At 37.5% G+C, this 27,236-nt stretch overlaps 1 protein-coding gene across 1 annotated transcript in view; it reads right to left on the bottom strand.

Annotated features, from left to right (window-relative positions):
* Positions 1-27,236, bottom strand: part of IL1RAPL2 (interleukin 1 receptor accessory protein like 2) — a 1,126,326-nt gene that overhangs the window by 46,087 nt on the left and 1,053,003 nt on the right. Inside the window, exon 7 of the mRNA XM_032757406.1 lies at positions 3,550-3,679. Within this exon, the coding sequence (XP_032613297.1) occupies positions 3,550-3,679 (130 nt within the window). The remainder of the gene's footprint in view (positions 1-3,549; positions 3,680-27,236) is intronic.

Below are 27,236 nucleotides of genomic sequence, written 5' to 3'. Positions count from 1 at the left end.
TATGAAGAAAGCTGCTATGACCATTCATATACATGTCTTTGTAAGCACATGTATTTCCTTTTCTCTTGCCTGAATACCTAGACATGAGCAGTATTCTTATGGTACAAAGGTACCACAAGAACCTAAGATGTAGATAATTGGGGAAACGGGGTATGGGGTATATAGGAACTCTATATACTATCCTCATGATTTTCCTATAAATCAAAAATTATTCTAAAAAAAAAGTTTGTTTAAAAATGATTTAAATTTTATGTAAAGAATAAACTAAAAATTAAATTTATGTCTACTATATAAGTCTAGCTATTCAGGCAAGAGAAAATAAAATATATGTGCATACAAAGATATGCATATGAATGTTCCTAGCAGATTTCTTCATAATAGTCCTAACTGGAAACAACCCAAATGTCTTCCATCAACAGGTGAATAGAAGAGCAATTTTTGTATAATCACATAATGGAATACTATTTGGCAATAAAAATGGTATGAACTATTGACACATATAACAAGATGGGATAAATCTCAAAATAATTGTGCTACATGAAATAATCCAGAGAAAAACAAGCACCTATTGTATGATTCTGCTTATATAAAATTCTAGACAAGGCAGACTGATTTATAGTGATAGGAAGATCCCTGTTGTTGGAGAAGGGCAGGAGGGAGGGATTTCAAAGGGGCACCAGGAAACATGGGGGTGATTAATATGTTATCTTCATTGTGGTGATGGTTTCACAGGTATACACAATATCAATCCGCCCTTACAAATTGCATACTTTAAATTGTGTGATTTATTATATGTCAATTATACTCCGATAAAGCTGTTTATTTTAAAAGTTACATGCAGTCACACATACAAAAAGGGAGATTATTATCTTAGGCTCATATAATTAGTACCCTTGATCACAAAACATCTCTCTGAGCTTTTTGGTGATGGAACTTCTGCTACTAACTACATACTAGTGTACCTATCACATATCCATTTTGGGACCAGTTTCTTGTTCTGTAGAATGAAAAGTGACCCTTAAGGTCTTTTATACACAGATACGTTGACAGTAATCCTAAATATGTATCTTCTGTAACAATTTAAAATGAATTCAGTTGTATTGATTTCAAATAAATATTAAATTAAAATTGCCTAATAAAGTGTTACTAATTAGAAACTTCAATTAATACTTTAGAATCATTTGTAATATATCCATTATTTATTTCTGAAAATCTGTTCTGTGTCAGGCAATTAATTTCAAGGGTTTTTTTTTTTTTTTTAGGAAAAACAGCTTTATTGAGATAAAATGTATATGCCACATAATCTATCCATTAAAAGTATACAATTCTTTGTTTTCTAGAATATTCACAGACGTGAAACTATCACTATGGTCAATTTTATAATATTTTCATTATCTTATAAAGAAGCCCCAGACTGCTTGATGAGTATAACGCTTCCTTTTAGAGTGATGAAAATGTTCTGGTACTATAAAGTGGTGGTGGTTGTATGAATTCTGAATGTACCGAATGCCATTAAATTGTGAATTTTAAAATGATGAATTTTATGTTATGTTGTGTTCTACCACACACACAAAAACACACCCATACACTTTAGCTATCACATCTATATTCCATTCCTCCCCACTGGGGCTAAGCACCCAGTAACCTACTTTCTGTTTCTATAAAGTTGCTTATTGTGGACATCTTATATAAATTGAATCACATAGTATGTGTTTTTTTGTTTCTGGCTTCTTACACTGAGAACATTTTCAAGGTTCATTCAGGTTGTAGTATATGCCAGTATTTCGTTTTTTATGGTTAAATAATATTCACTGTATGAATGTACCACATTTTATTTATTCATTCCTTACTTGATAGACATTTAGGTTGTTTTCATTTTTGTCTATTATGAGCAATGCTGCTATGAACATTCATGGACCAGTTTTTTGTAGATATATGCTTTGATTTACTTCATTTATATCCCTAGGAGGGCTATTCCTACCAGCAGTGTATGAGGTTTCCCATTTCTTCATATCCTTACCAACATTTGTTATAATCTGACTTTTTTTCTGAGACAAGGTCTTGCTCTGCCACCCAGGCTGGAGTGTAGTAGAACAATCATGACTCACTGCAACCTCAACATCCTGGGCTCAAGTGATGTTCCCACCTCAGCCTCCCAAGTAGCAAGTAGCTGGAACTACAGGCACATAGCACGATGCCTGGCTAAGATTTGTACATAGATATATATATATATATATATATATAACTTTTGCTCAGGATGTTTTCTTGGCAGGGAAGTGCGGAGAGACAGGGTTTTATCATATTGCTCAGGCTAGTCTCAAACTCCTGAGCTCAAGCAATCCACCCACCTTGGCCTCCCAAAGTGCTGGGATTACAGGCCTGAATAACTGTGCACAGCCTATAATCTGACTTTTTAAATTATAGCCATCCTAGTACATCCTAGTTAGTATAAAGTGGTATCATGTGGTTTTGGTTTGCATTTCCTTGATTACTAAACATGTCAAACACCTTTTCATGTGTATTTTGCCTAGAAATATGGTCCTATAGTAAGTATTTTGCATAGACTCTTAAGGGGTTCACAGAACTTCAAAGTTATGAACCCCTAGAGAAGAGTTATTGGGTGGACACATAGAGAGAAACTCTCATGAGAGTAATTATAAATAACATTTAAACAATTTAAACATAGTAAATAATACAAAGCGTACTTGTCTCATTTATTCTGCTCTATATTCAATAAGATAACTGGAGGAATAAACTTTAACATTAGTTGTACTGACATTTTAGATTAATTTTCACTGCATGATTCTTAATGGGAGTGAAGAGGGAAGAATCCCAATTCCTATCAGAATCAGGAACATACACTACACATCATCATCTCTGAAACCAAAGAGAAACCTCACAAACTGAGTGAGGCAGGAAAGGTTACCTATATTTTTATATCTTTTTTGTACGAATGAGAAAGTACTAAATAGAATTAGAAAACCAATAGAATTGGTATCTATAAACCAGAGAGGTATTTGTGTAATAGGAGAGTGAAAAGAGGTTTAAACATGTACTAAATTGAAGGATCAGTCTTTTCAGGGTAAGTATTAGATGTTGGGAAAAATAAACAGTATTCAACAAGAGTTAACAGTTATTTTGGCTGAAGACCAACTTACCATTGCCACTGCCGCTTTACACTTATGACATATGAAGGTTGTCTGTTCTCAGGTAGAAAATAAACAATTTGCCCAGTGGTCTGAGGAGTCACCTTCAAAGACTGGACCTTTGCTGTGATTGTTGGAGTACCAGTGGTTTTAGCTTTAGAAACTCAAAGGAATTTGCTTAGGCAGCTTTTGGAGGGTCATTATACCCTGGCGACATAATCTTTAAATGGGAGAAAAACCTACTTATGTTAGAAGCTTACACATTGGCATTTCTTAAGGCAGTCATCCCTGGTCTCTCCAGAAGATCAGCTTTTAGAGAATGGAATGATTTGGAGCTGCAATTAAAATCCTGAGCAGAATCCCATAAGACAGCAAAGAAAGATAAGCAATTCAAGCTCTCTACCTTATTTCACCTTCTCTAATGTGACCTGCCAGTTCTTCAATAAACTTTTCTCCTTTCATCCAGTAGATCATTGGCCCAGACTCTCCACTGAATCCGAAGAATGCTTTGCAGGGGATATTCAGAGGCTTACCTGAGAATGAGAGAAAAAGAAATGAGCAAATGACTCCTGATTATCAGTGGGAGACAGGAAGCGACCATTTAACATCCAAAGGAAAACTCAGAGGTGACCCAATTTTCAACTCTTTTTCTAGTCATCTTATCATTGTACCTGAGAAAAATTTTAAATAGTTATGAGGGCTTCTAGAAAAAAACTTAAATTCAAAGTATAATCAAAAGTGGGAATATAAAGTTACTCAGTTTTCTGTTTGTTTGTTTGTTTTTGAGACGGGGTCTGACTCTGTCACCCAGGCTGGAGTGCAGTGGCGCAACCACAGCTCACTGCAGCCTTGACCTCCCTGGCTCAAGTGATCCTCCCACCTCAGCCTCCCAAGTAGGTGGGACCACACAGGGTCTCCCTATGTTCCCAAAGCTGTTTGTTACTCAGGTTTTAAAACTGTTTATTTTTACTGCCTCCTTCTTATGAAATAATATAAAAAAATCAAATGAAAAGACTATCTTTTTTCTTTATTTTTGAGAATATTAAGCACTGCTAACTTGAACTTGCCCTTGAAACTAACATTAATCAAAAGTATAAGTTAATTTTTGGTTGGTGAGAAGACATATCATAATATATCTCCACTGTTATTAAGATTACACAGAAATTTGTTTATTCTGATTTTTACATGTTTTAAGAAAAATTAGGTAATATAAACTATAATGGTTATTTTTAGCTGTCAAATCAACTGGATTAAGAAATATTAATACCCAGATAGCTGGTAATGCATTATTTCTGGGTATGTCTGTCTGGGGTTTCCAGGAAGGACTGGTATTTGAGTTTGGTGACTGAATGGGAAGATCCACTTCAGTGTGAGTGGGAAGCATCCAAGTGCCTGGGGGCCTGGATAGAACAAGAAGTCAGAATGAAGGCACTGTGTAAAATGGGGCCTCCTTGAGGTAGTCTATCAAAAAATGACTGCTCTTTTCCTGGCACTACACATAAGGTACTGACTATTGCTGCAATTTCTCCTGGGAGGAATGTTTTTACTCTCCCATTAAACAGGTTCTTGTTAAATAAACACAAGAGACGGATATTTTTGTAAAGGCCACAGATAACCATCACTGCCCTTTTCTTGACAAACAATTTTTCTCCATTCTGTTTTTCTCTTTAAACAATTTTCAACCTCTTTTAAAGTCTTGTTTAAATTGTCCTATTATCTCTACTTCTTGGTATGCAGTTTTTTTTTCCATTGCGTCAAGGGAAGCGACATCATGGTGGTTAATTTTCTTATGAGGTTTATAATTTCATTGCTGTATTTTCATCTACAGCAGGGATTGTTTTCTGTGGTAGTCCCAGATGCTGAGGGTTATAGAGGAATTCCCTTAGAGAAGTTCCAAGGTTGCTTCTACGAAGGCCCTACAAGTTTCACTGGTTTGGAACCAGTTTTTCTGTCAATTTTTTTGCTTGGGGGTTTGTGTCATATATGAGTTATGTGAATTTCGAGTCCACACCCATGCTTGGTACAGGTTTAGAGTTCCAGTTTCTTTTAAATGTTTCCTTGGATTCATAGATATGGCCCTGGAGTGAATGTGAATTTTCTGTACACTTTCCTGAATCAATAAGCAGAGTTTTCTGGGCCCCATTTCATAGATTTCAGGGTTTATAAATCATTCAGTTTTCTAGATTTTTGCTGGGATCTGCTCTAACTCCATACTTCACATAGATCCTAAACTGAAGCCCATACACCCTGAATGTCCACATTTGGTTTTGATATCTCCAGGAGATCTTCAATTTCAATTTATACTCCTTTCTCTTACTTTGAGCTCCCTATTTATCACTAAGGCCTGAGAATTTCCCTTACTTGCATTCCAGCTGGGCTAAGCATGTAAATTCTTTGCCTTATTTTGACCAGCATTTCTCTGTAGTAAGAACAAGAGGTGATCTTTACCATTTCAATTCATTCTACCTTATTGACTAGGTGCCTGAAATTCTACCACAAAAATCTATAAATTGTGTATCTTTGTCCTATGTAATCAAGTTAATTTTAATTTCACCAGTCTTACCAAGGAGTTAAACATAGAGTTTATATTAATGTTACTGTTAATGTATCCTTTCTTCCCTGGGCCCACACTTTGATTTGGCCTTTCAAAATAAGATAAAAAGAAGAATGGATAGTTGTGATGCCAATGTGAAAACTAATTACCCTCCTGCTGTGCTTTATGTATTTAACTTTGTAGCTTCACCTTTCAAGAGGTTTATTTCTTCCTTAAAATAATCCACAATCAGGGCACAAATCTTTTATCTGTATTTGTGAGAGTGCCCTGAACCACATGCTCCGGTCTAGCAGGCCAGTGTCAGAACACATGGAACACTGGAGCATGCTACTTTCAGTTGTAAGACATATTTTAAGAAGATTGTTGCTAATAATGGTAATAATGAAGTTTATGAATTAGTTATTTAAAAATTTACAGGAGAGTTGAAGTCATCATTATATTATGTCACTCTTACACATATGCATTCCAGTATACTTCCTTTTGAATGGGAGTTAAGGGGTAAAGTCATAACTTGTATATGAGGCATGTTTCATTGTTATGGTTTAAATGTCCCCACCAAAACTCATATTGAAATTCAATTGCCAATGTAACAGTGTTGATAAGTAAGACCTTTGGAAGATAATTAGGTCATGAGGGCTTTGCCCTTACGAATGGAGTAATGCTATTGTGGAACTGGGTTAGTTTTTGTGAGAGTGGGCTTCTGAGAAAAGGATGAGTTGAGCTGGATTTCCTCTCTCCGTCTCATATGTGTGCCTTCTGCCATGGATAACCCTCACCTAATGCCAACAGGTGCTGATGCTCTTGGACTTCTCAGCATCTAGAACTGAGAGCCAAATAAATCTCTTTTCCTTACAAATTGCACCATCTGTGGTCTTCTGTTATAGCAGCAGAAAATGGACTAAGACAGAAAAATTGGTACTGAGAGTGGGGTTGTTGCTATAACAAATACCTGAAGATGTGGGAGTGGCTTTGGAACTGGGTAATGAGCAGAGGCTGAAGGAATCTGGAGGAAAGGGCTAGAAAAATCTTGTACTGATGTGGACAGACCATAAAGAGAATTCTGGCAAGGGCTCAGGAGAAGAGGAGAGCTGTAGGGAAAGTCTGATCTTCTTAGAGATTACTTAAGGGGTTATGACCAGAATGTTGGTAGGAATATGGACAGTAAAGGCAACTGTGATGAGGTATCAGAAAGAAATGAGAAACAAGGTACTGAAAACTGGAGTAAAGGCCATCCTTTTTATAAAGTGGCAAAGAAGGTGATAAAATTGTGTCTGTGTCCAGGGCTTATGGAATGCAGAGCTTAAAAGTGATAAACTAGGGCATCTGGTACAAGAAATATCAAAGCAGCAAGGTATTCAGGCTACTGTATGGCTACTTTTCATTGTATATAAGGAGATATGAGAGCAAAGAGATGGCTTAAAGATGGAATTAATACTTAAAAAGGGAAGCAGAATAGAAAAATTTTGAAAATTTGCAAGCTGGCAAGGTAAAGAGTGAAAAGGCATCTTTAGAAGAGAATACAAAAAGTGTGGCCAAGCAACCATTTATTAAAGGAATTAATATGCATAGAAACAAGCCAGGTGCCATCCATCAAGATAAGGGACAAAAGACCCCAAAGGCATTTTGAAGTTCTTTGAGACAGCCTCTCCCATCACAAGCTCAGGGGCTCTAGCAGGGCAGAATTGTTTGGGGTAACAGGCCTGGGGTATCCTCCATGGGCTCTGATATGGTTTGGCTCTGTGTCTCCACCCAAATCTCATCGCAAATTGTAATTGCCATGTGTCCAGGGATGCACCTGGTGGGGATGATTGGATCACGGAGGCAGTTTCCCCCATGCTGTTCTCATGACAGTGAGGGAGTTCTCATGAGATCTGATGGTTTTAAAATGTGTCAGAGTGTGCAAGCCCCAAGCCTTGGCAGCTTCCATATGGTGTTGGGCCTGCAGGTGTATAGAACACAAGAATTGAGCTTTGGGACCCTCCGCCTAGATTTCAGAGGATGTATGGAAATGCCTGGATGTCCAGGCAGAAGTCTGCTGTAGGAGTGGAACCCTCATGGAGAACCTCTGCTAGGGCAGTGTGGAAGGGAAATGTGGGGCCAGAGCCCTGACAGAGAGTCCCCACTGGGCCACTACCTGGTGGATCTGTGAGAAGAGGACCACCATCCTCCAGACCCCAGAAACGTAGATCCACTGACATCTTGCATCATGCACCTGAAAAGGCTGCAAGCACTCAATGCCAGCCCATGAAAGCAGCCACAGGGGCTGTACCTTGCAAATCCACAGGGGCAGAGCTGCCCAAGGCCATGGGAGCCCACCCCTTGTAATAGCATGCTCTGCATGTGAGACATGGAGTCAAAGGAGATTTTGGAGCATTAAGATTTAACGGTGGCCTGGCCAGGTTTCAGACTTGCCTGGGGCCTGTGGCTTCTTTGTTTTGGCCAATTTCTCCCATTTGGAATGGGAACTAAAATTTACCCAACGCCTGTACCCCCATTGTATCTTTGAAGTAACTAACTTGCTTTTGATTTTACAGGCTCATAGGTGGAACGGAGTTGCCTTTCCTCAGATGAGACTTTGGACTTGAACTTTTGAGTTAATGCTGGAATGAGTTAAGACTTTGGGGGACTGTTGGGAAGGCATCACCACATGTTGAAGGGGAGGGACCAGGTGGGAGGTGATTGTATCATGGGGGCAGTTTTCCCCATGCTATTCTCATGATCATGAGGGAGTTTTCATGAGATCTGATGGTTTTAAAAGTGGCAGTTTCCACTGTGCACTCTCTAACTCCTGCCACCATGTAAGACGTGCCTTGCTCTCCCTTCACCTTCCACCATAATTGTTAGTTTCCTGAGGCCTCCCCAGCCAAGCAGAACTGTGAGTCAATTAAACCTTTTTCCATTATAAATTACCCAGTCTCAGGTAGTGTCTTTATAGCAGTGTGAGAATGAACTGATACAGGCTCATTGCTCAGGGCCACCTTAGGACTCTTCTCCCTGAATCCCAGCGTAGCACCCCTCAGCCACCCAGCCATGGCTCAAGAGGGCCCAGATGTAGCTAGACTTGCCAAAATGGAAGGTATAATCTATAAGTCTTGGTGGAGTTAAGTCTGCAGGCTTGCAAAATGCAAGAGTTGTATGTGCATGGATGCTGTTTATAGCCTAGGGCCCTAAGGTAAAACCAGCCACAGGGCTAGAGCTACCACAGACAGTTCCCACTAGGGGAACGCCTAGTGTGGCTGTAGGAGTGGGGTCACCTCAGAGACCCCAGAACTGTAGGGCCACAAGCATATAACACCAGCCTCCGAAAGCTACAGGCATGAGACTACAACCTGTGAGAATTGCTAGGTAGACTGAATCCAGCAAAGCCGCAGGGTTAGGGTTGCCACAGGGTTTGAGGGTTTGAGGACCCAGCCACATACCCCAGTGTACCCAGGACATGGGACACGGAGGCAAAGCAAATTATTCTCCAGTTTTAAGATTTAATGTTGTATTTCATTTTGGGTTTTGGACTTACTTGAAACCAGTTATCCATTTTGGTATGGGAATGTCTATTGTATGCCTGTCCCACTATTGTATTTTGTAAGTAGATACCTTCTTCAATGTCACAGGCTCACAGATGGAGGAAATTGCCCCAGAATGCATCATACCTTAAATCTCATCTATGTCTGATTTAGATAAGACTTCAGACTTCAGACTTTTGAGATTATGTTGTAATGAGTTAAGACTTTGGGGCTATTGGTATGGAAGGAATGCATTTTGCATTGTGAGAAGGATATAAGTTTTGAGGGACCAAGAGCAGAATGTCTCCTCCAAAGCTCATGTTGAAATTCAATTGCCAATGTAACAGTGTTGAGAGGCAGGATCTTTAAGAGGTGATTAGGTAATAAGGGCTCTGCTGTCATGAATCAATTAATGCCATTATCACAGGATTAGTGCCATTATTGAGAGAGAGAGAGAGAGAGAGAGAGAGAGAGAGGACTCCTAGTAGTAGAAGGATGAATTCAGCTGGATTTCATCTCTCTGACTTGCACACTCATGTTCTTGCCATGTGATGCCTTCTATTACAGGATGACCCTCACTAGATGTTGGTGCCATCTCTTAGATTTCTCAGTCTCCAGAACTGTGAGCCAAATAAATCTTTTTCTATATTTTCCACTCTGTTATATTCTGTTATAGCAGTAGAAAATGGACTAAGAGACCCATTAATAGTTTTCCTTACAGTACGTATCATCTGTTCCATATGTTAAGAAGGAAAAAGCTGAAAGCCAGTGATCCCCGGTTGGATCTTCACTGAGAGGGAGAGAAACATATAGTCTCTCATTTTGAAAATAAAATTCCTATATATTTACATATATCTATATATGTATATGTATGTGTGTGTATATACATACACATACATATGCATACATATATATAAATATATATATTTATATGTATATCTCAGTGTAATTTAATCACAAGGTAGTTCATCATTCCTCACACTGGCCTTTTCTATCAGTCATCCAATATATCAAGTACTCACTTGTAGCCAATGGTAAAAATACCAAGGTCCTTTCTTTCTCCAAGATTATTATCTCAAACAAACTGACTGAATCATTGAGATTTAGAAACAGGCTCAGATAGAAATTAACTGGCTTTTTTGAAGTCAAATTATGAACCAGCTTTGATGCTGTTTTACAGAAATTAATGTTTTCCAATATGTAGTACAGTGTTTACTAAAAAAAAAGCAGTTTGACATTTCAGAGTGATTTTATAAAGCCCTTTTAAATTCTTTATTCTAAAGAAGAGCCCTTTCCCCATCATTTCTAAATTAAATGAAACAGTCACAGAGGTAAATTCTAAATTATAGTTGAGATAAAGCTATTATGAAGCTAAAGGAAGGAAGAAAGAATTTATTTTTTCCAGTAAGATACAAGGGAGATGAAAAGTTGATGAGGCAGAAAGACATGAGTTAGTTATCCCAGATGGTGGAAAAAAAAAAAAAAAAAAAAAAAAAAAAGTAGGATTTTCTACCCAGACAACAGTGACTGTGAGAGAAGACAGTGGCTACCAAAGATAATTAATCTGAGAAGGAAGAAGACCGGGAGAAAATACTTGAGTAACCTTAGAATAGAATAATGATTTGGGAGAGAGAAAGAGATAGACAAAGAGAGACTGAGACCCATAAACTTTCTACTATTTCTGGTTTCAAAGAATGTATGTGTGAAGCCAGGTAATGTTTCTTGGGGATGGTGGGGAATGTGTTCATAGTTATTTGCCTATGCTAGAGGGAAGTAGCTCAGCAGCAGACCTCAAAGTAAGATGAGACAGAACACTGTTTTCTTGGTTAAACGAGTATTGTTGTTGTTATTGTTGTTATTGTTTTGGTGTACAATTGGCTCAATCAGATAAGAGTTACAAAGTCTACTGGATGAGGAATTGTTTAGAGTTATAGGACTTACATAGTTGTGTCACCAAGTTGCCCCAATCCCAATAGAAGTTTCTGTTACTGAATTTTATCTAGGTTGAATGAATAAAACCTCCATTGTTACTACATATCCCGCCCATTAACTTTGCTTACGTTTTCCTTTTTCATTTCCTTAGGACAAGGAGTGTGGCTCAGAGTCTTAAGATCCTAGTTTTCTCAGTCATATCTCACATTTAAGGGTACCAAATGTAGGCAAGGCAAAGACATTTCATGGAAAGAGTACTAGTGTCAGGACATCAAAGTTATAGCCCCAGCCCTTCCACTATATTGCTTTGATTTTTTTGACAAGCCCATTCCTCTAATAAGCCACACTTTCTTCTTCTAAAAATTATAGGGTCAACTGAGAGAATCTCTAAGGACTCTTTCAGGTCTGATGTTCTCATATTTTGTAGCTGGCCTAGAGTGTTAGAATTTTCCAAGTGGGATGAACTGTGTCACTTTTAGTCCTAGCTCTTGAGTGCCAGTCATTAGTTCCTTCTGCAAAATAAAAAGCACTTAAGTCTCTGTGCCTCAGGTAGCTTTTAACTTTCGGGTCGAGGTCCCTTGGTTTTTGGCCTGAATCAGCTTGCTTTCTGTGCCTGGAATCCCAGTTCCTGTGTATCCCTTAACCTCTGTTTACTTCATAGTGGGTTTCCTGCCTATGAACCCTACCTTGCCATGAACCCTAGGTCCTCTCCACCTAACCTGACCCTGGCTGCTTCTGTTAGCTCTGCTGATCTTGGCTTATGACCTGCTTTCTTGACCCAGTGTTTTTCATATCTCAGCTTGACAAATGAATTTTTAAAAGCTCCCTATGGAAAAGACAAAATTCTTGGATATTAACTCACTATACTAGCAAGTCCAAATTATACTCAGCAAATTGAGTTGTCAGGAGAGTTGAAGCAAGCAAATATGTTGTATGTGTGTATTCAAATGTGCATATAGTTGCAAAATAATTCATTTGGATTGAATTAATAGTTCAAAATTAAATACATATGATTCTTTATATTGTGTTAGGTGAAGGAAAGAAACTAAAAATTCCCATATTGATTTAAAAATCTAGGTTTGTAGAGTAGCCAACCTAAACAATCATATCAATTGAAAAATGGTTTAAGTCCATATTAAATTCATATTTACAGTTGTTATTTTCATTTGTTTCAAAAGTTATTTACTTGGCTCTACACTACATGGAATTAAGGGTTAAAGCTTACAAAGTTAGGTGTATTCTAGCAGCTAGACAAGACAGTAGTAAAAATAGAACACAGAGTAACCATTACTTCCCAAGAAAGAGGTCACCTTTGTCATTTGAAAACATCTGATTGGAAACAGAAGTCTTTCTCACTTTCTCAACTTCTGTATCATCAAAAGTACTTATGAATCCCTTACTAATAAGATCACAACTTTTGGTACTAGGAATGACTTGCTAGTTAAATCCTGCTGTACAAGTTTGGAAAAAAAATGAATCAATGCGAACATGGCAATTCTTATTGTATATCTGAAGATTGATCCAGGTATTATATGGTGACTGAAGAAAATACTGATATGTTTTCTGGACATTATAGTGAGATTTAAAACACAGCTGTGGAAAGTTTTTAAAATATCCTCAAAAAAAAATGAATAATATGTGTCTGTGGTTTTAACATAGGTCCCATTCACTTTCATAAGTCTTGTTGGCTGTCTGCACACCCTGACTCCAGAAATGATGTTCAAAATAATCCCACAAGGATCCTTTAATCCTTTAGAAAATGGAAATATCAAGGTTTAATGCCTAGTTGAGAAAACGAAACCCAAAGCTGTCCACATATTACTGATCAGATTCATGTCACAGTATTGATTTTCTGAAGTATTATAAGGGTTCTTTTAGACTATTAATTTCCTTTGACAACAAATCTCTCTGGTCTTACCATTCATTATACTCTATTTTGTAGCCTACGTGATTGGCGTGCCTTTACCCTCCACTTTTGCTCACTTAAAGCCTCATCCATCAAAATATAGCTCAAGTGCCACCTATACCATGAAGCCATCCCTGACTTCCTTAATGCACACCCTGCTTTCTCTGAATCCCATTTTTATACATGTCATAGGAAGTTAAAAGTTTAGCTGCGCTCGCTTTATATAATTATCACAGCAAAATAAGCTAAGTGTTTAATATATTCTGACCAAATTAATCATCACAGAAACCCAGGGAGTAAGGTATTATTATTCTCAGTTTACAAGTGAGCAGAGAAAAGTAGAAAGAAGTTAACTTGTTTGAAGCCACAAACACTGTAAGTGGGAGAAATTTAAAAGCAGACAGCTAGACTCTAGAGTCAAAGATCCTAAACACTCCTCCATACTGCATTTCACAGGTGTTTGCCTCCTCTTCCCAAATAAATGTTACAGTCTTTAAGGATGGAAACCATATCTTATATTTCACTTTCATTTCCTTAGAGGAACTAGCGTGCTGCAAGGCACATGCTTGTGCTCAATAGTACTTGTTTGATTCTCAAAAGCTTAGTTCAATTTGACTAATTTTTCTTATTTTTAAATTGGTTTTCTCTTGCAGCATTAAATGTATCTTTGCCGGTCTTCACCAATCCATTTTGGAATGAACCAGGGTACAAATAATAAATAATTGCCTTGAAGTTCAAGTTTTCCCCTTCATTTGCTAACCCTTTTAAAGAAGGAGGAGGGAGAAAGGAAAGGGAAGAGGGGCCGAACTGATCTGAGTTGCCTTTTCAAAAATTCTTGCAAGGCAGAGTCAACAATAAAATGGGAGAAAAGAACCTCAATGTTTATATGCCTGTGGAAATCAGTCCTAGTGGTGTATTCAGGTGAAACCAATCTACGATTGTCACCATCTCTTTTTGCACGAAATTTGGATTTTATCTTGAATTGTAGGTAATCTTTCTTTCCCCATGTCCGTAAGTTCCTGAAGAGAGAAGGAAATGAGTTCAATGTATCCACTATGGGAGACTGTAGCAGTTATATGCCATTTAATAAGTTTGAATATTTTTGTTCTGTTCTTTGAAGACAGGAGGTTACATAAATGACAGAAAATAAAGGATACTGAAGCTAATTATTGCAGTTAGCAATATCATAATAAAGAAGTCACCTCTCCTGCTGCCTCTGCTGAAGGGCATAATTTTAAAAAGTAAAGACCCATCATTGCTCACAAGAAAAATCAGAAGCCAGCTTCTGAGTCTTAGGCAGGAATGGCCTGAATGTAATTCACAAAGTTGGTGAAGTTCTCTTGTATCCTCCAAGGCTTTATCCCCATTCCTTGAGCCATGTACTCTCCAGCTCTGGGTCTTTACATTGCTCCTCCTGTAAAACTGAGCCAGCCATCCTGCTAGGAATGGATTCCCAACTCCATCATTGTTCTTGCCTTTCCTATGAGTATCCTTGACTGCCTCTACTCTAGTCACTCAGCCTTGCTAGCTTACACAACCCTTCCTCACTGTAACTTTCCACTACTCTTTGTTCCTTCCTTGGTAAAACAATTGGCTAGTCTCATCAAATAATGCCCAATCATTTTCCAGTACGGGATAAAGCTAATAAGGAAGTTCTCCATTTTTTACCACGTAATGTGCATTTTTTTCTTTGAAAATTAATGTGTATCTTTAGCAGTTGCTCAAATAGTGGGACAATTGTTAAGCAATAAGAATTGCTTAACAGTGAAGCTTTCTAAAATTCCTCACTACTCATCTACTGACTCAAAGTCCTCAAAGCAGTTGCTCAACAATCCTTTCTCTCTCTCCTTCAAAATTCTCTTCCAAATTCACAGGGAACTATCCTGTCTCCTCAGTCATCCCTACTCTTCCTCTCCTCTGGATCTAGTTCTGTCTTCAATAAGTTGTTCTCTGCCCTTTCCTTTATAAGCTTCCATAAAGCTGTAATTTTTTAATATGAAAATACTAAATGCTATAAAATTAAATCACACACTACAACCTTCCAGTCACACTATTAATTACTTCATAAGTATCTTGCATGTAGGCTTCTGAAAATAGTGATCTCTCTATTTTGTATTTCTAAGCTTTTATATTTTGTTCCATAAGCATGCCACTTCATTTCAACAAACATATAACAAGTATCTACAATGGGCAAGATCCTTTCCTAGGTGTTTGGGGATATGTTAAATATGTCAGTCTCTGCCTTCAAGGATTGTTGTGTCACTAAGAATAATTTATCAAAGATAGCTTCGTAGCATTTCTTAGATTGGTAGTTTTCTTATCATTTGTTTTTGTTCAGTCTTCTGAACTTTTATAAACTTCCTAGGGCCAGGACTGTGCCTTATACTGTTCCATATTTCCCACAGTGTGAAGGTTGTAAAAGAAATAGACCAGGAGTGACATAGTTGGGGAAAATATCTCAAAGTCAATTGTTCTGTTACACCCATCTCTCTACTTGACTGGAACCAACAGGGACCTCAATATTCTTCCACTTTGGTCCATTTCTCACACTGTCTTTTATTTACTTCTGTAGTCAAAAATCTGATTAAAAACAGCCTCTTTCCCCTGAAGCTTTCAAGTTAAAAAGACACTCATAGTTTAGTTTTCTGTACAAACTGTACAACAAATTCCTGAATAACTGCGATTTTTCTGTATTTTTTTTTCTCTTTGGCCTACATATACAGGTACACACACATACACACACATATATATCTACTTGTATAGATATTTTATTTTCTATCTCTATCCCTCTATCTATTCATCTATCATCTATCTATTTATTACTCATCCCCCCTACCCCGAATGACATGGCATTCTCTCCCTGAATTAATTACATTAGTCTTTACCACAGCCCTCTTACATAGTGTATGTGTGCACATGAGTATGTAGTAGGTAAATAAAAAATGATCTCAAATATAATCTGTTGACCAAAGTTGTACATTTGCTATGTATTTGCCTCTGCTGATCACCTGAAGAGAGAGCAAGAAGGAACACCATAGAAAACAGTTCAACAGGAAAAATGTTCTTACAGAATTTGCACTTGGTTACATGGTATATAGTAAAACTTTAACATTAAAATTGCTGCCTCTCCTGTCGGTGGGTGGGGTGGTGGGAGGGAGAACATTACGAAAAATAGCTAATGCACGTTGGGCTTAATACCTAGGTGATGGGTTGATAGGTGCAGCAAACCACCGTGGCACATGTTTACCTATGTAACAAACCTGCACATCCTGCGCATGTACCCCAGAACTAAAAATAAAATTTAAAAGAAAAGAAAATTGCTGCTTCTTTAGAACAAAGATTCCCAAAGCAAGGGACAAAATAGCATAGACAAGATTTTTTAAAGTATATTTAATATTTTAAATACTTTAAAAGGGAGAATTATTACAAGTTCTTTAAAACAACCATTTAAATATAAGCAATTTGCTTGATGCCAACCATTCTTGTCTACTTGTTAAGGCTCCACTGGCAAATGAGGTTAGCCTATGTATGGTACCATTACAATTCAGTTATGTATTAAGCAGATATCTTAATTGAGTTGATGGATAATTGTTTAGCTTGTATTTTTTCTTACTCAAATATTTTAGCAACTCGGTGAAAAAGTTGTGTATGTGTTTTAAATATATATTTGATTATTTTAAAACCTGGATTTAAGCCGTATTCTACATGACTAAGCAATCTAAAAATCAGCCTGTTGTTGTATATAAGACTTGCACATACAATTTGTTAGGAATGTACAACATTCTGCTTTGTATTATCATTGTGTATATTGCTAACCTCCCTTACTATACTGTAAGCTCTTTGGCAGGTCACATAACTAATCCACCTTGGTAACCTCTGAAAAACCTAGCAGAGTGTTTTGTACATTGTGTGCTTTCAGTACATGCTAAATTAATGAACTAAACTAGCTTCCAAGAGACCTTGCCTAAGCAATACTTCAACATCTATTTTCTAAGTACTTCATGTACTTGAAAGTAATATAACTACATGTCTTTAAAATGCATTTCATAATTCATATTTTTCACTATTTCTGACTTGTCCTTTCATCCAACTTAGTATGAGACAGTGAGGTTATGCTATTTATCTTTATACAGAGAAATCAAACACACATTTGATACCCACCAAGATTCTTTCAAAAGACATATGGAGAAGAGTGAATGCAGATAAAGTTAGTTACAGCATTGCATATCTTTCTCTAATGCAGTTAGAAGGGAACGTTGAGATCATCGTCTCATCCTCTCATCTTCTCACTCTAGATGAGCAATAGAGGGCACAGTTTTAAATGACTTGTCCAAGAACACACACTGACTGTTGGCAGAGCTTGCAATGTAGTCCAAGTGCCTGCCTCTAAGTTTAATGCTTTTTCCAATATAGCAGCTATCTGTGGCCCTTACATTGTGAGACCCCTGTCATATCTTCCTGAGGGGCTTTTTCTTGGCTTTCAACCTCTTCCCTTTTCCATTTTTTTTTTCTGTAGACTTTTGCCATATTTGTTTTCCCTAAGCATAGGTGTATTCATTACACAACTTTGCTTCAAAATATGAAATAGTCCCCATAATCTACCAATTTAAATGGCTCTCAATAGGGGGAAATTGTGCCCCAGAGGGAGCATTTGGTAATATCTAGGACGTATTTACTTCTCAAAACTGAGGGATGGGGTCTTATGGGTATCTGGTGGTATAGACCAGGCATTCTTCTAACCATCTTACAGTGCATAGGACATCCTCCACAACAAAGAATAATCTAGTCCCAAATGTCAATAGTGCTGAGATTAAGAAAACCTATTCTAGAATTAGAGGATTTTCAGGTCCTGATCTTAACTTTCTTTTCCAGAATTAATTCCTACAACCTTCCCACACTTAGAAACACTGATTGAAGTGCTTTCTATTTTTTATAGATACGCTATACTTTCCTATTGCCCTGATTTTGCTTAGCTTGAAATGGTTTTCCTCATCTGTCTACATTTTTCTTATTTGTTAAAGACTGAAGTATATAACCTGCTCCATAAAAACCTTCTTTGATCCTTACAACCAGATCATCTTTTCTCTTTTCAAGGCTCATAGAAATGTGAATACAGACTGTTTTTATTTTTGAAAATCTTATATATTATTTTGTCAAAGTCTGATTGTTAGACTCTGAGGCATCTGTGAGAAAATGTACACTAAGTTTGGAGTCCAAAGACTTCTAACTCCACCATTTACTAAATATGTTTAACCTTGCACATGTCATTTCACCCCAGTGGGCCTCATACTTTTCATCACTGAAATGGGACTAATAATGCCTACTTCCTAAAGGTGGTCAGAGGATGAAGTAAAATTTTATGAATAAAAGTGCTTTGTAAGTTTTAAAGCACTATGCCAATATGAGGGGTTGTTATTTTTATTGCAAGGGGGGCTAGCTCTTGAAAGGCAGTTAAAGCTTCTATTTTACCTCGTGTAGGGAATAAGCAACGCCTGTGACCATATTGCAAATTTTCTGGCTGGCCTTGTGTGAGGGCAGGACATATGCTTAAGTCGACTTTAATTTTCCCCATGAAGAATACAGTGTGTTCTTTGTGCCTTGCATCTACCCAGTATGGTGGTAAGGAAAACACTTCCTTTTTCTGGAGAAGAAAGAGAACAGGGGAGTGCACCAACCGATTATTCACAACAGGAATGCCAGGGGCAACAAGAGGCCTGCAAAACATATTTTTTTCTGTAGTCAAATACACCCAGCTCATAAAGAATGCCATAATTTACTTCTAGTTCCTTGCGAAGACATTTTTGGAAGTGTTGCCCTTGCCATCCCAGAATCCCCAGAATGCGGCTGTACTTTGTTAGCCAAAGTTTAAGAATAAAATATATGAGTGGTAATAAGAAGAAACCTGACTTGGAGTTTTTATTCTTAGATGATAACTTGCCATATTTATGGAGGTCTTGCTAATTATATTTTGTATAACACAAACACCTATGGAAATTAAGGCTGGATAAGAGACCCTGGAGCTTGAGATAATAACTATACAAATGTTTCACACTAGAGGTCACTCTTGCAATCTAAGAACAAAATTCTGAAAAGAGGAAAACACAGCAAAACAAAACAAAAAGCAAACAACCATCAACAACAACACAACAATGCACATGATATCAATGCAAAAAACAAGGATATAGTTTTTCCTTTGAAATCTATGAAGATGCTCTTAAAATGATCAAATAAATTGGTAAGGAGTCCAACTGTCATTATGGAGTATGAGAGAGCTAAAAAGTAACAATTGCTCTACTTGGCAGGCAGGCAGGCAGGCAGGCAGGCAGGCAGGTAGGTAACTGGCCAGTTCCTCCCTGGCTTGGGACATCAATCTACAGCTGCCCTGAAGTGATTAGCTTGATACAGATCTAAGTAGACTGGAATGACATACACATTTTAAACCAACTGAGTAGCTGGTAAGAGGAATTGCAAGAATCCAATGTCGCAATATAGTAAAAAATAAATACTCTTTATACCTGTTTGTTTAACGAACAGTAGCTGTTATAGTGAAAATTAATTTCTTAAACAGATGGAAAATGTCTAAATGAGTGGACTTAAGATCACCCTATGAGTTGTCTCAAGGGTAGGCACGTATTTGTGCATTATAGATCACTATCTATGTGTTTTATGATGTAAAGGTTTGAACTCTACTCTTACATCTCCATACCCTTCATTCCTTCTGCAAACCTAATTGGCCTGCATAGTGCCTGAAATTCCACCTATCATTCCTTTCTCAGGTTAATGCATTTTACTTTCAGTTGTCCTTTATTAAAATTTTTAAACTCCCAGGGGAAGAGGAATAGCAGATAGTTTTTCCCATCATTCAAACCTCAATTCATTTTTAAGATCCTCATTAGGGCACCTGCCATTAAGTCCCAAAGGGAGATAGGACATATGACCCTGGAGGAAATATTGATGAGGTCCAGAGGAGCAGGAGGAGAGTTATGGGTGGTAAACCTGAAGCACCACTGGGGAGCACTTGAGTAGAGAGGGGAGCATTGAAAAGAACATCTGGATAATAAAGTTTTCAAATTTTGTCAAGCTAGTAGTATGAGATAGATTTAAAAATGTTAGCCTTTCATCTGCTTATCACATCAACATGATCATTAGAGATCTTTATCATATTTCTCTATGAAATAAAGGAGTAGTAAAATAATGAATGTTATTACTAAATAGAGTCTAATAAACAAGTTCTAGACCAATAATAAATCAAAGGAATACTGAAGCAGTAAGTTTGATCTTTCTGACATATCTTTTTTCTTAATGACATGTTTAAAACAAAAACAATGCCACAGAAGTAAGCTTTGGTTTCACAACCTAGGATGTTTGTTTACCAAGGCACATTAGCAAAATGTCACCATAAAGTCCCACTGAGACTTAAGTGCTTTTCAAGAATTTCAACCCCCATTGCCTGGGAGAATGACAGACAGCTATGTTGGAATGAAGGGAATAAAATTACAGGATTGAGTTTGGAAGACTAGGCAAGTCATTTAGGGAAATTGTTTTTACAATGTACATCTTTGAAAAAAATCAGATGATGCTTAAGATTCTGTCTAAACATAGAGAATGAAGTGGTTACATGACTCAATTATCTCCAATAATTTAAGCCTAAAATAGACCTCTTTTGCCTCAGTTTTTCATTTTCAGTTCTCTGCCAAATTTATATAGGAAATTGACTTCACCACTCACTTTTCTCTGAATGCAGTGATGGAGCCAAAAGTAATGCAGGAAAAGTGACTCTTACTGAACAACTTAGCCCTCACCAATTTATACTGCTGTTTTTACTGTGTTCTATATCCTTGGGAGAATTTACCCTTTCTTATTAACACCAACCACTTCCACAATTCATGAAAATTGGAAGAAATTGCCAGCCAGAAAAACTCTGTTGGTAAACAAAAAATAAAACTCAGAATATATTTAAAACAAAACAACAGATACTCCTGAGAAAAATTCAGCAGCTGCTGGAAGACATTTGAAAGGAGTAATTTATTCCCTTTTACCTAGAAGGCAAAAATTGATGGCTAAGAATCTGTTCCCTGCAACATGAGCTGACTGCAACTTGGAAACTCAAAAAAATCTAAGCAGTGACCTAGAGAAAAGGACAAAAAGGCACAGCAAGTTTTATGTTCAGGGTGTGTTTCATCCAAAAGAGATAAAATTGGGCCATGTTAAAAATAAGTAAGCCTCTCTAAGAATTGCATCTAGCTTTGTACTAGGACTCTTGAGAAGGTCACAGGGAAAGCAGAGATGTGTCCAAGCCTAGAAGATGATGGATTCCAAATCCCATCCCACAGAGGAATGTGGAAGATGAAGCAAGAGCTATGTAAATTAAGATAATCAAAGAAAGAGAAACTAACTGGAGGGAAAACACCTGGGTTCTAGTCCAAGATTATTTACTCATTTTACATCATATGACACAGAATATATAACAACTTATCTATATACCTTGTTATAATGTCACTAGAATGTAGATCTAGGAGGGCAGAGATTTTTATGTGTGAAGTTCATCGCTACATCCCTAGAGCATGGAAGAGTAATTGACATGTAGTAGGCTCTCATAAACATTTGCTGAAAGACTGAATGAGTGCGGTGCATCTCTCTAATCTGTAAAGTACAATTTGTCTAGGAATATTGTGACAGTTGGGTGACAGAATGCATGTACAGGGATTAATCCAGGTTTTGTGTGTCTAACGTTTATACAAGTCAAGAGGGACTGTCTTAAGAAGAATGCAAGATTACAAATACAAAATTAAGTAGAAAATTGATTATTTTTAGGATGAGAAAATAAACTGGTATATGTAACACATTTTAAAAGCTGATAAATGCCACAAACATCACAAAATCCAGAAAAAAAACCCTACATATTTTCATGAATTAACTGCCTGACATACTTCAATAATAACTTTTATAACTTACATTTTTATTGCATATACTTTGTTTTTCTCTTCATATGACAACTTCGTAATATTTTCTATAAACAGAATGGAAAGGTAATTCAATAGTTCCTCTAGCATGGTTGATTGAGATTTGTTTTTTATTAATAAGTTTAAGAATTTTCTTCAGGTTTATAACTTGTTATTGCTAATGTCATGTAAAGTTTGACAACTGCTGTCAAATTTGGGGAACACCTACCCATTTTAAAAATCAGTTTTCTCTCAATTTTCTTTTAGATATAAAGTATTTTTTCACAGACTGATTTTAGCTCTATATATTTCAAAGCTTATTTCTCTTACATTCACTTCTACTTCTGTTGCCAATCACTTTAGGACATGTTATTATCCCGAAATGACTTCTGGTTCTGTAGCCTCTGGCCCTTGGTTTAGTCAGCACAGTGGGTGGCAGGATGATTTCTTGGAAGTCATTTGATACTGGGTTGGCTAGCATAATTTAACTACATACAGAAGTGACTGTGCACTGAATATGTCCTACTAAACCCAAATTAAATATTTCACCAACTCAAATTCTACTTAACTAAAGCCCTAAAATTTTCATGGTCACTCCAATGCTACCAGACAAGAGAAAAAGTGTCTAAGTTAAGTTTAGTTAAAATACCTTCAGAAAGCTTTACAAAAACATATAGTCAGATAAAAGCATTGCTAAAGCTACTCTGGGAGGTTTGGAGGGGGTTTGTACGGCTTATGCTTCATTAGCTTCATTGCAAATCAACCTCTGAAGATAAGAGCACTTTGTAAAGTGCAGAGTGTTATACAAATACAGATAATAATAATGATGATAATGATAGTGGCAATGACAACAATGATGACGATTGTGTAATGTAAAAGATCTTAAATATTGTAGAAGAAGACAAGTTACGGGAGAAGCCACACTTGGAGTCAGTCTGATGCTGTGTCTACTCCCCTCCCTTAAACATCTCTGGTAGGAACCAAATCCTTATTGTCTGATCTGAATCTCAGGAAGCAGGAAGGAAAACTGTTGGCTTATATAACTACATAATTTATGTAGTGATTCCATAGAAAAGGGCTTCTAAATTCTGGTCTTAACAATGTCAAGAATTCCCTGGATTACCACTCTTATTTTTACTACGCAATTTTGAAGAAAAATACATAATGACAAAAATAGCTACTAATTCACTAATGCTTTAACATAAATTGGTATTTTATTCATCATAACAGCATTTGTACACAACTCAAACATGCCAGTGGTGTATATATGAATAAGACATACTATTGATTCAATCTTTGGGTGTACTTATATGCATATGGCATAATATGCCTTTGCGGTTTCTAAGCCAATTCTGACTTCAGCAGACAGTACATTAGAACAGTCCCTCCTATCCATGGGTGGGTCTGGAATTCATCTTCTTGTCTTGATATTCTTTAAGCTACCATGTCCACTATAGTTCCCAAGCAGTCAGCTGGCATCATATAAACAAAAGGGTCAATCAATCCCTCTCTGTACACATCACAGCCCTAAATAGCTTGCTTCTACCTACTCTGAGCACTGCCTAATCAACTGCTGATTCCTCTGCCACTTAATCTCATTATTCTTTCTCCCACTTATAGTCCTGCTTCAAACTTCAGGATTGGCATTTAATAATGCATTTTTACCAAGAACTTTGCCTTCCTTCCTTGACTGAAATTTTGGTTTTCTTTTTGAGCTTTGTTGCTTTAGGCCACTGATATAGTTTGGACGTTTGTCCCCTGTAAATCTCATGTTGATATGTGAACCCCAAGGTTGAAAGTGGGGCCTAGTGGGAGTTGCTTGTGTCATGGGGACAGAACTCTTATGAAGGGCTTGGTGCCATTCTCGTGGAAACGAGCTCTGGAGAGCTCTATTAGTTCATGTAAGAACTGGCTATTTAAAGAGCCTGGGATTTCCCCCCCTTTTTCTCACTTCCTCTCTCACCACAGGACAAACCTACTCCCCTACTTCCCCTTCACCTTCCTCCATGAGTAAAAGCTTCCTAAGTCCTCATCAGGAGCCTAGTAGATGTGGGTGCTATGCTTTTACAGCCTGCAGAACCATGAGCCAAATAAACTTATTTTCTTAATAAATTACTCAGTCTCAGGTAGTCCTCTATAGTAATGCAAAATGGACTAACACAGCCACCTAAAGTAAATACCCTGTTTTAGCTACACCTGGCTCCCAGAAACCTGTATCCAGGGGTACCCTGGCTAGGATTTTCCTGGTCCTCGGAGAGGAAACCAGATAACAGGGCTAGCCTATGTTATCCTTAAGGTGAGCCCTAGGTATTCACATGTGCCCTAAGTCACAGTCTTCTCCCTGCCATGTTTACAAAATTCTTAGAAATTCCCTGATGGATGGATTTGAACTCCAGTCCATTTGGCCAGGACCATGACACTCTAATTTTTTCTAGTCCCTCAATTTCATTACTTTTGTGGGGGGGAGGTGGATGTGGTGTCCTATATTCATTCATCATCAATAAACACATTGTTAGCACTTCATCTGCTTTGAAGTATTACCAGTCCTAAACACCAGATTGGTACTCCTTGGCTATTCACCATAGTCCAGATCAACCACATCCCTTCAGACAGCACATCTCTTTAAATAAGACACACTGGGATGATCGCTAACCATCCAGAATCATGCCCTCCAGCTGTGCCAGGCCCCCTCACCCTAGTCCTGGGCTGACCTATCCTTTCTGCTTTACTGATTTATGTGGCTAAAGCCCCACATGTCTCAAAATTTTAAAATGACCAATTTGATACTGTTTTTATTCAGTCATCTATGATTCTCGTTATTTAATGTGCTATCCTTAATATCTCTATCTAGATTATGAACTCCTTCAAGAAGGGAACCATTCCTTGTTCTTACATCTTTCCACATTCCTAGTACATACTGAATATTAGCAGGCTGCATTTAAATTTTCCAGAGCAGAGTCAGGATACATGAGGTGGAGAATTAAAAGGATTGGGAGAGAAGTTACAGTTAAGGGGGAATCTATGTCCCAGTCCTCTAACTGTCCTCCTGGCCTTAGATGAAACATCATTAGAGAATATTGTATGCAGACATTGCAGCACAGGTGAAAGAGCAATTGACTAAGAACATGGCATTTGAGTTAGGCAGAAAGGATTTGATCTCTGGATTCAATTTCCATCTTTCTCACTTTCTAGTTGTGGGTATTTGGTCAACACACTTATTCTATTCACCTTAATTTCTTCATTTATACAATTGTGAAGGTAGTAGTATCTATTGTACAATGTTTTGTGATGACTAAATGATATGGTACGTTAAAATGCCTAACACAATGTCTGAGTCATAGGAATGCTCCATAAAGGGTAGCTTTTATGTTGTTACTATAGCTACTTTTTTGTAACTTGAGGCCTAAACACACCACGAGTTTCTATGCATGGATAATACATACCAAGGAAGCAGCTGCAATTCTATTTTTAGATTATTTTCTGTAAATTTCCAATTATAATAATAATAGCAACTAGCATTAATTGAACACTTATCCTATATTGGCTAGATTTCCTACTGTAGGAAAAAGTCCATAGGCTAATACCATCTAGCTGTAAGCCTCATGCAAATAATATTCATGCTCTAAAAGACATGATCTTCTGTATTTGGTGGCATGAGGATTTCCAATCTGAAAGTTTACTTTGGATCTGACACATTTTTCCCTGAAAATATGATACATTTTTTGTTGCTTAACTACCTCATGTATCCATTGATTTATAAAATGTTAGAGTCCTTGTCTACAATTATTAGACAAAAAATTAGAATAAGTTTTTTATATGGAAATTCAAAGTAGGATCATTTAGAAGCAGTTTTTTGATAACTTTAAGAATGGCACCTACCACATTTGTCTTTGCAATTTTCAAGATACCATGTGGGGAGGTATGTACACTGTTGGTAAGGAAACTAGCTACATGATATAATAGCTCTTAAGAAACGAAGCTAACCTTCCTCAACTTTGGGTGTTCGTTGCTTCCTCAGCTCGCTAATGATTCACAAGGAGATAAAGAGGAACTAGTCTCATTTCCAGGGGAAAAAAAGCCTTAAAGGTCATTTTTCCTTTACAAATCACAGCCTCCCAAATGAAATCTTAATCAAGTCATCATATTATATCTAGTGTTCTATTGATGTGATTACTAAAAAGTGACTTATTTGGATCTGCCTTTTTATTATTAGTTTCTCCTTTGATTTTTCTATATTAGCTGACATGGAAGGTGTTGATGTTGCTGTACCAGTTACATAAAGTCACAAGAATAGAAGTGAACACGGGTACCCATTCCAGATGAAAGAGTAAGTGGGGGCATATGTCCATTAATATGAGATCTCAGGAGGGGATGAGGAAGGGGAAGGGATATGTAAGCAACATAGTCCAACCAGAAGAAAAGATCAGGGGTCAGGAGTCTTATGTTCTAGTTCAAGCTATGGGATATCAAGCAAATGATTTAACCTCTCTGGGCTTCAGTTTCCTCTTCTGCTAAAGGTAGATGATAATGTCTACTTAACTTCACAGGTTTGATGTGAGGATCAAATATGTTTCATCTTCCTCACCCTCTGCATTCAATTAATCATCAAATTTTGATGGTTTTACCTACTAAGTATGTTTTGAAATTCTCCATTCCTTACCATCCATCCTATAGCACCTTAAAGTCCTTTTCATGTCTTACCTGCGTTACTCTAATTGCCCCCTAACTTGTTGTAGTGCATTTTAAGAGGCAACAACTTCTTTATAGGTCTTCCAGTCAAGAGATGAATTCTATCTTCCTATTCCTGAATCTGGGCTGGCCTTATGACTTGCTTTGACCAATAGAACAGGGCAAAAGTGACACTGTGCAACTACTGGGCAAGGCCTCAGGAGGCTTGTAGCTTCTGCTTTTATTTAATCTCTTGTTGTCCTGAGAATGCCATGTGTATTAGTTTCCTATTGCTGTTATAAAAGACAAAAGCCGCCGGGTGCGGTGGCTCACGCTTGTAATCTCAGCACTTTGGAAGGCCGAGGCGGGCGGATCACGAGGTCAGGAGATCCAGACCACGGTGAAACCCCGTCTCTACTAAAAATACAAAAAAAATTAGCCGGGCGTGGTGGCGGGCGCCTGTAGTCCCAGCTACTCGGAGAGGCTGAGGCAGGAGAATGGTGTGAACCCGGGAGGCGGAGCTTGCAGTGAGCCGAGATTGAGCCACTGCACTCCAGCCTGGGTGAAAAAGCAAGACTCCGTCTCAAA

This window comes from Hylobates moloch, unplaced genomic scaffold, assembly GCF_009828535.3.
Source record: "Hylobates moloch isolate HMO894 unplaced genomic scaffold, HMol_V3 SCAFFOLD_7, whole genome shotgun sequence".
Classification (NCBI taxonomy): Eukaryota; Metazoa; Chordata; class Mammalia; order Primates; family Hylobatidae; genus Hylobates; species Hylobates moloch.
The sequence above is the reverse complement of the archived record's forward strand: the minus strand, read 5'-3'. Positions and strand labels throughout refer to the sequence as shown.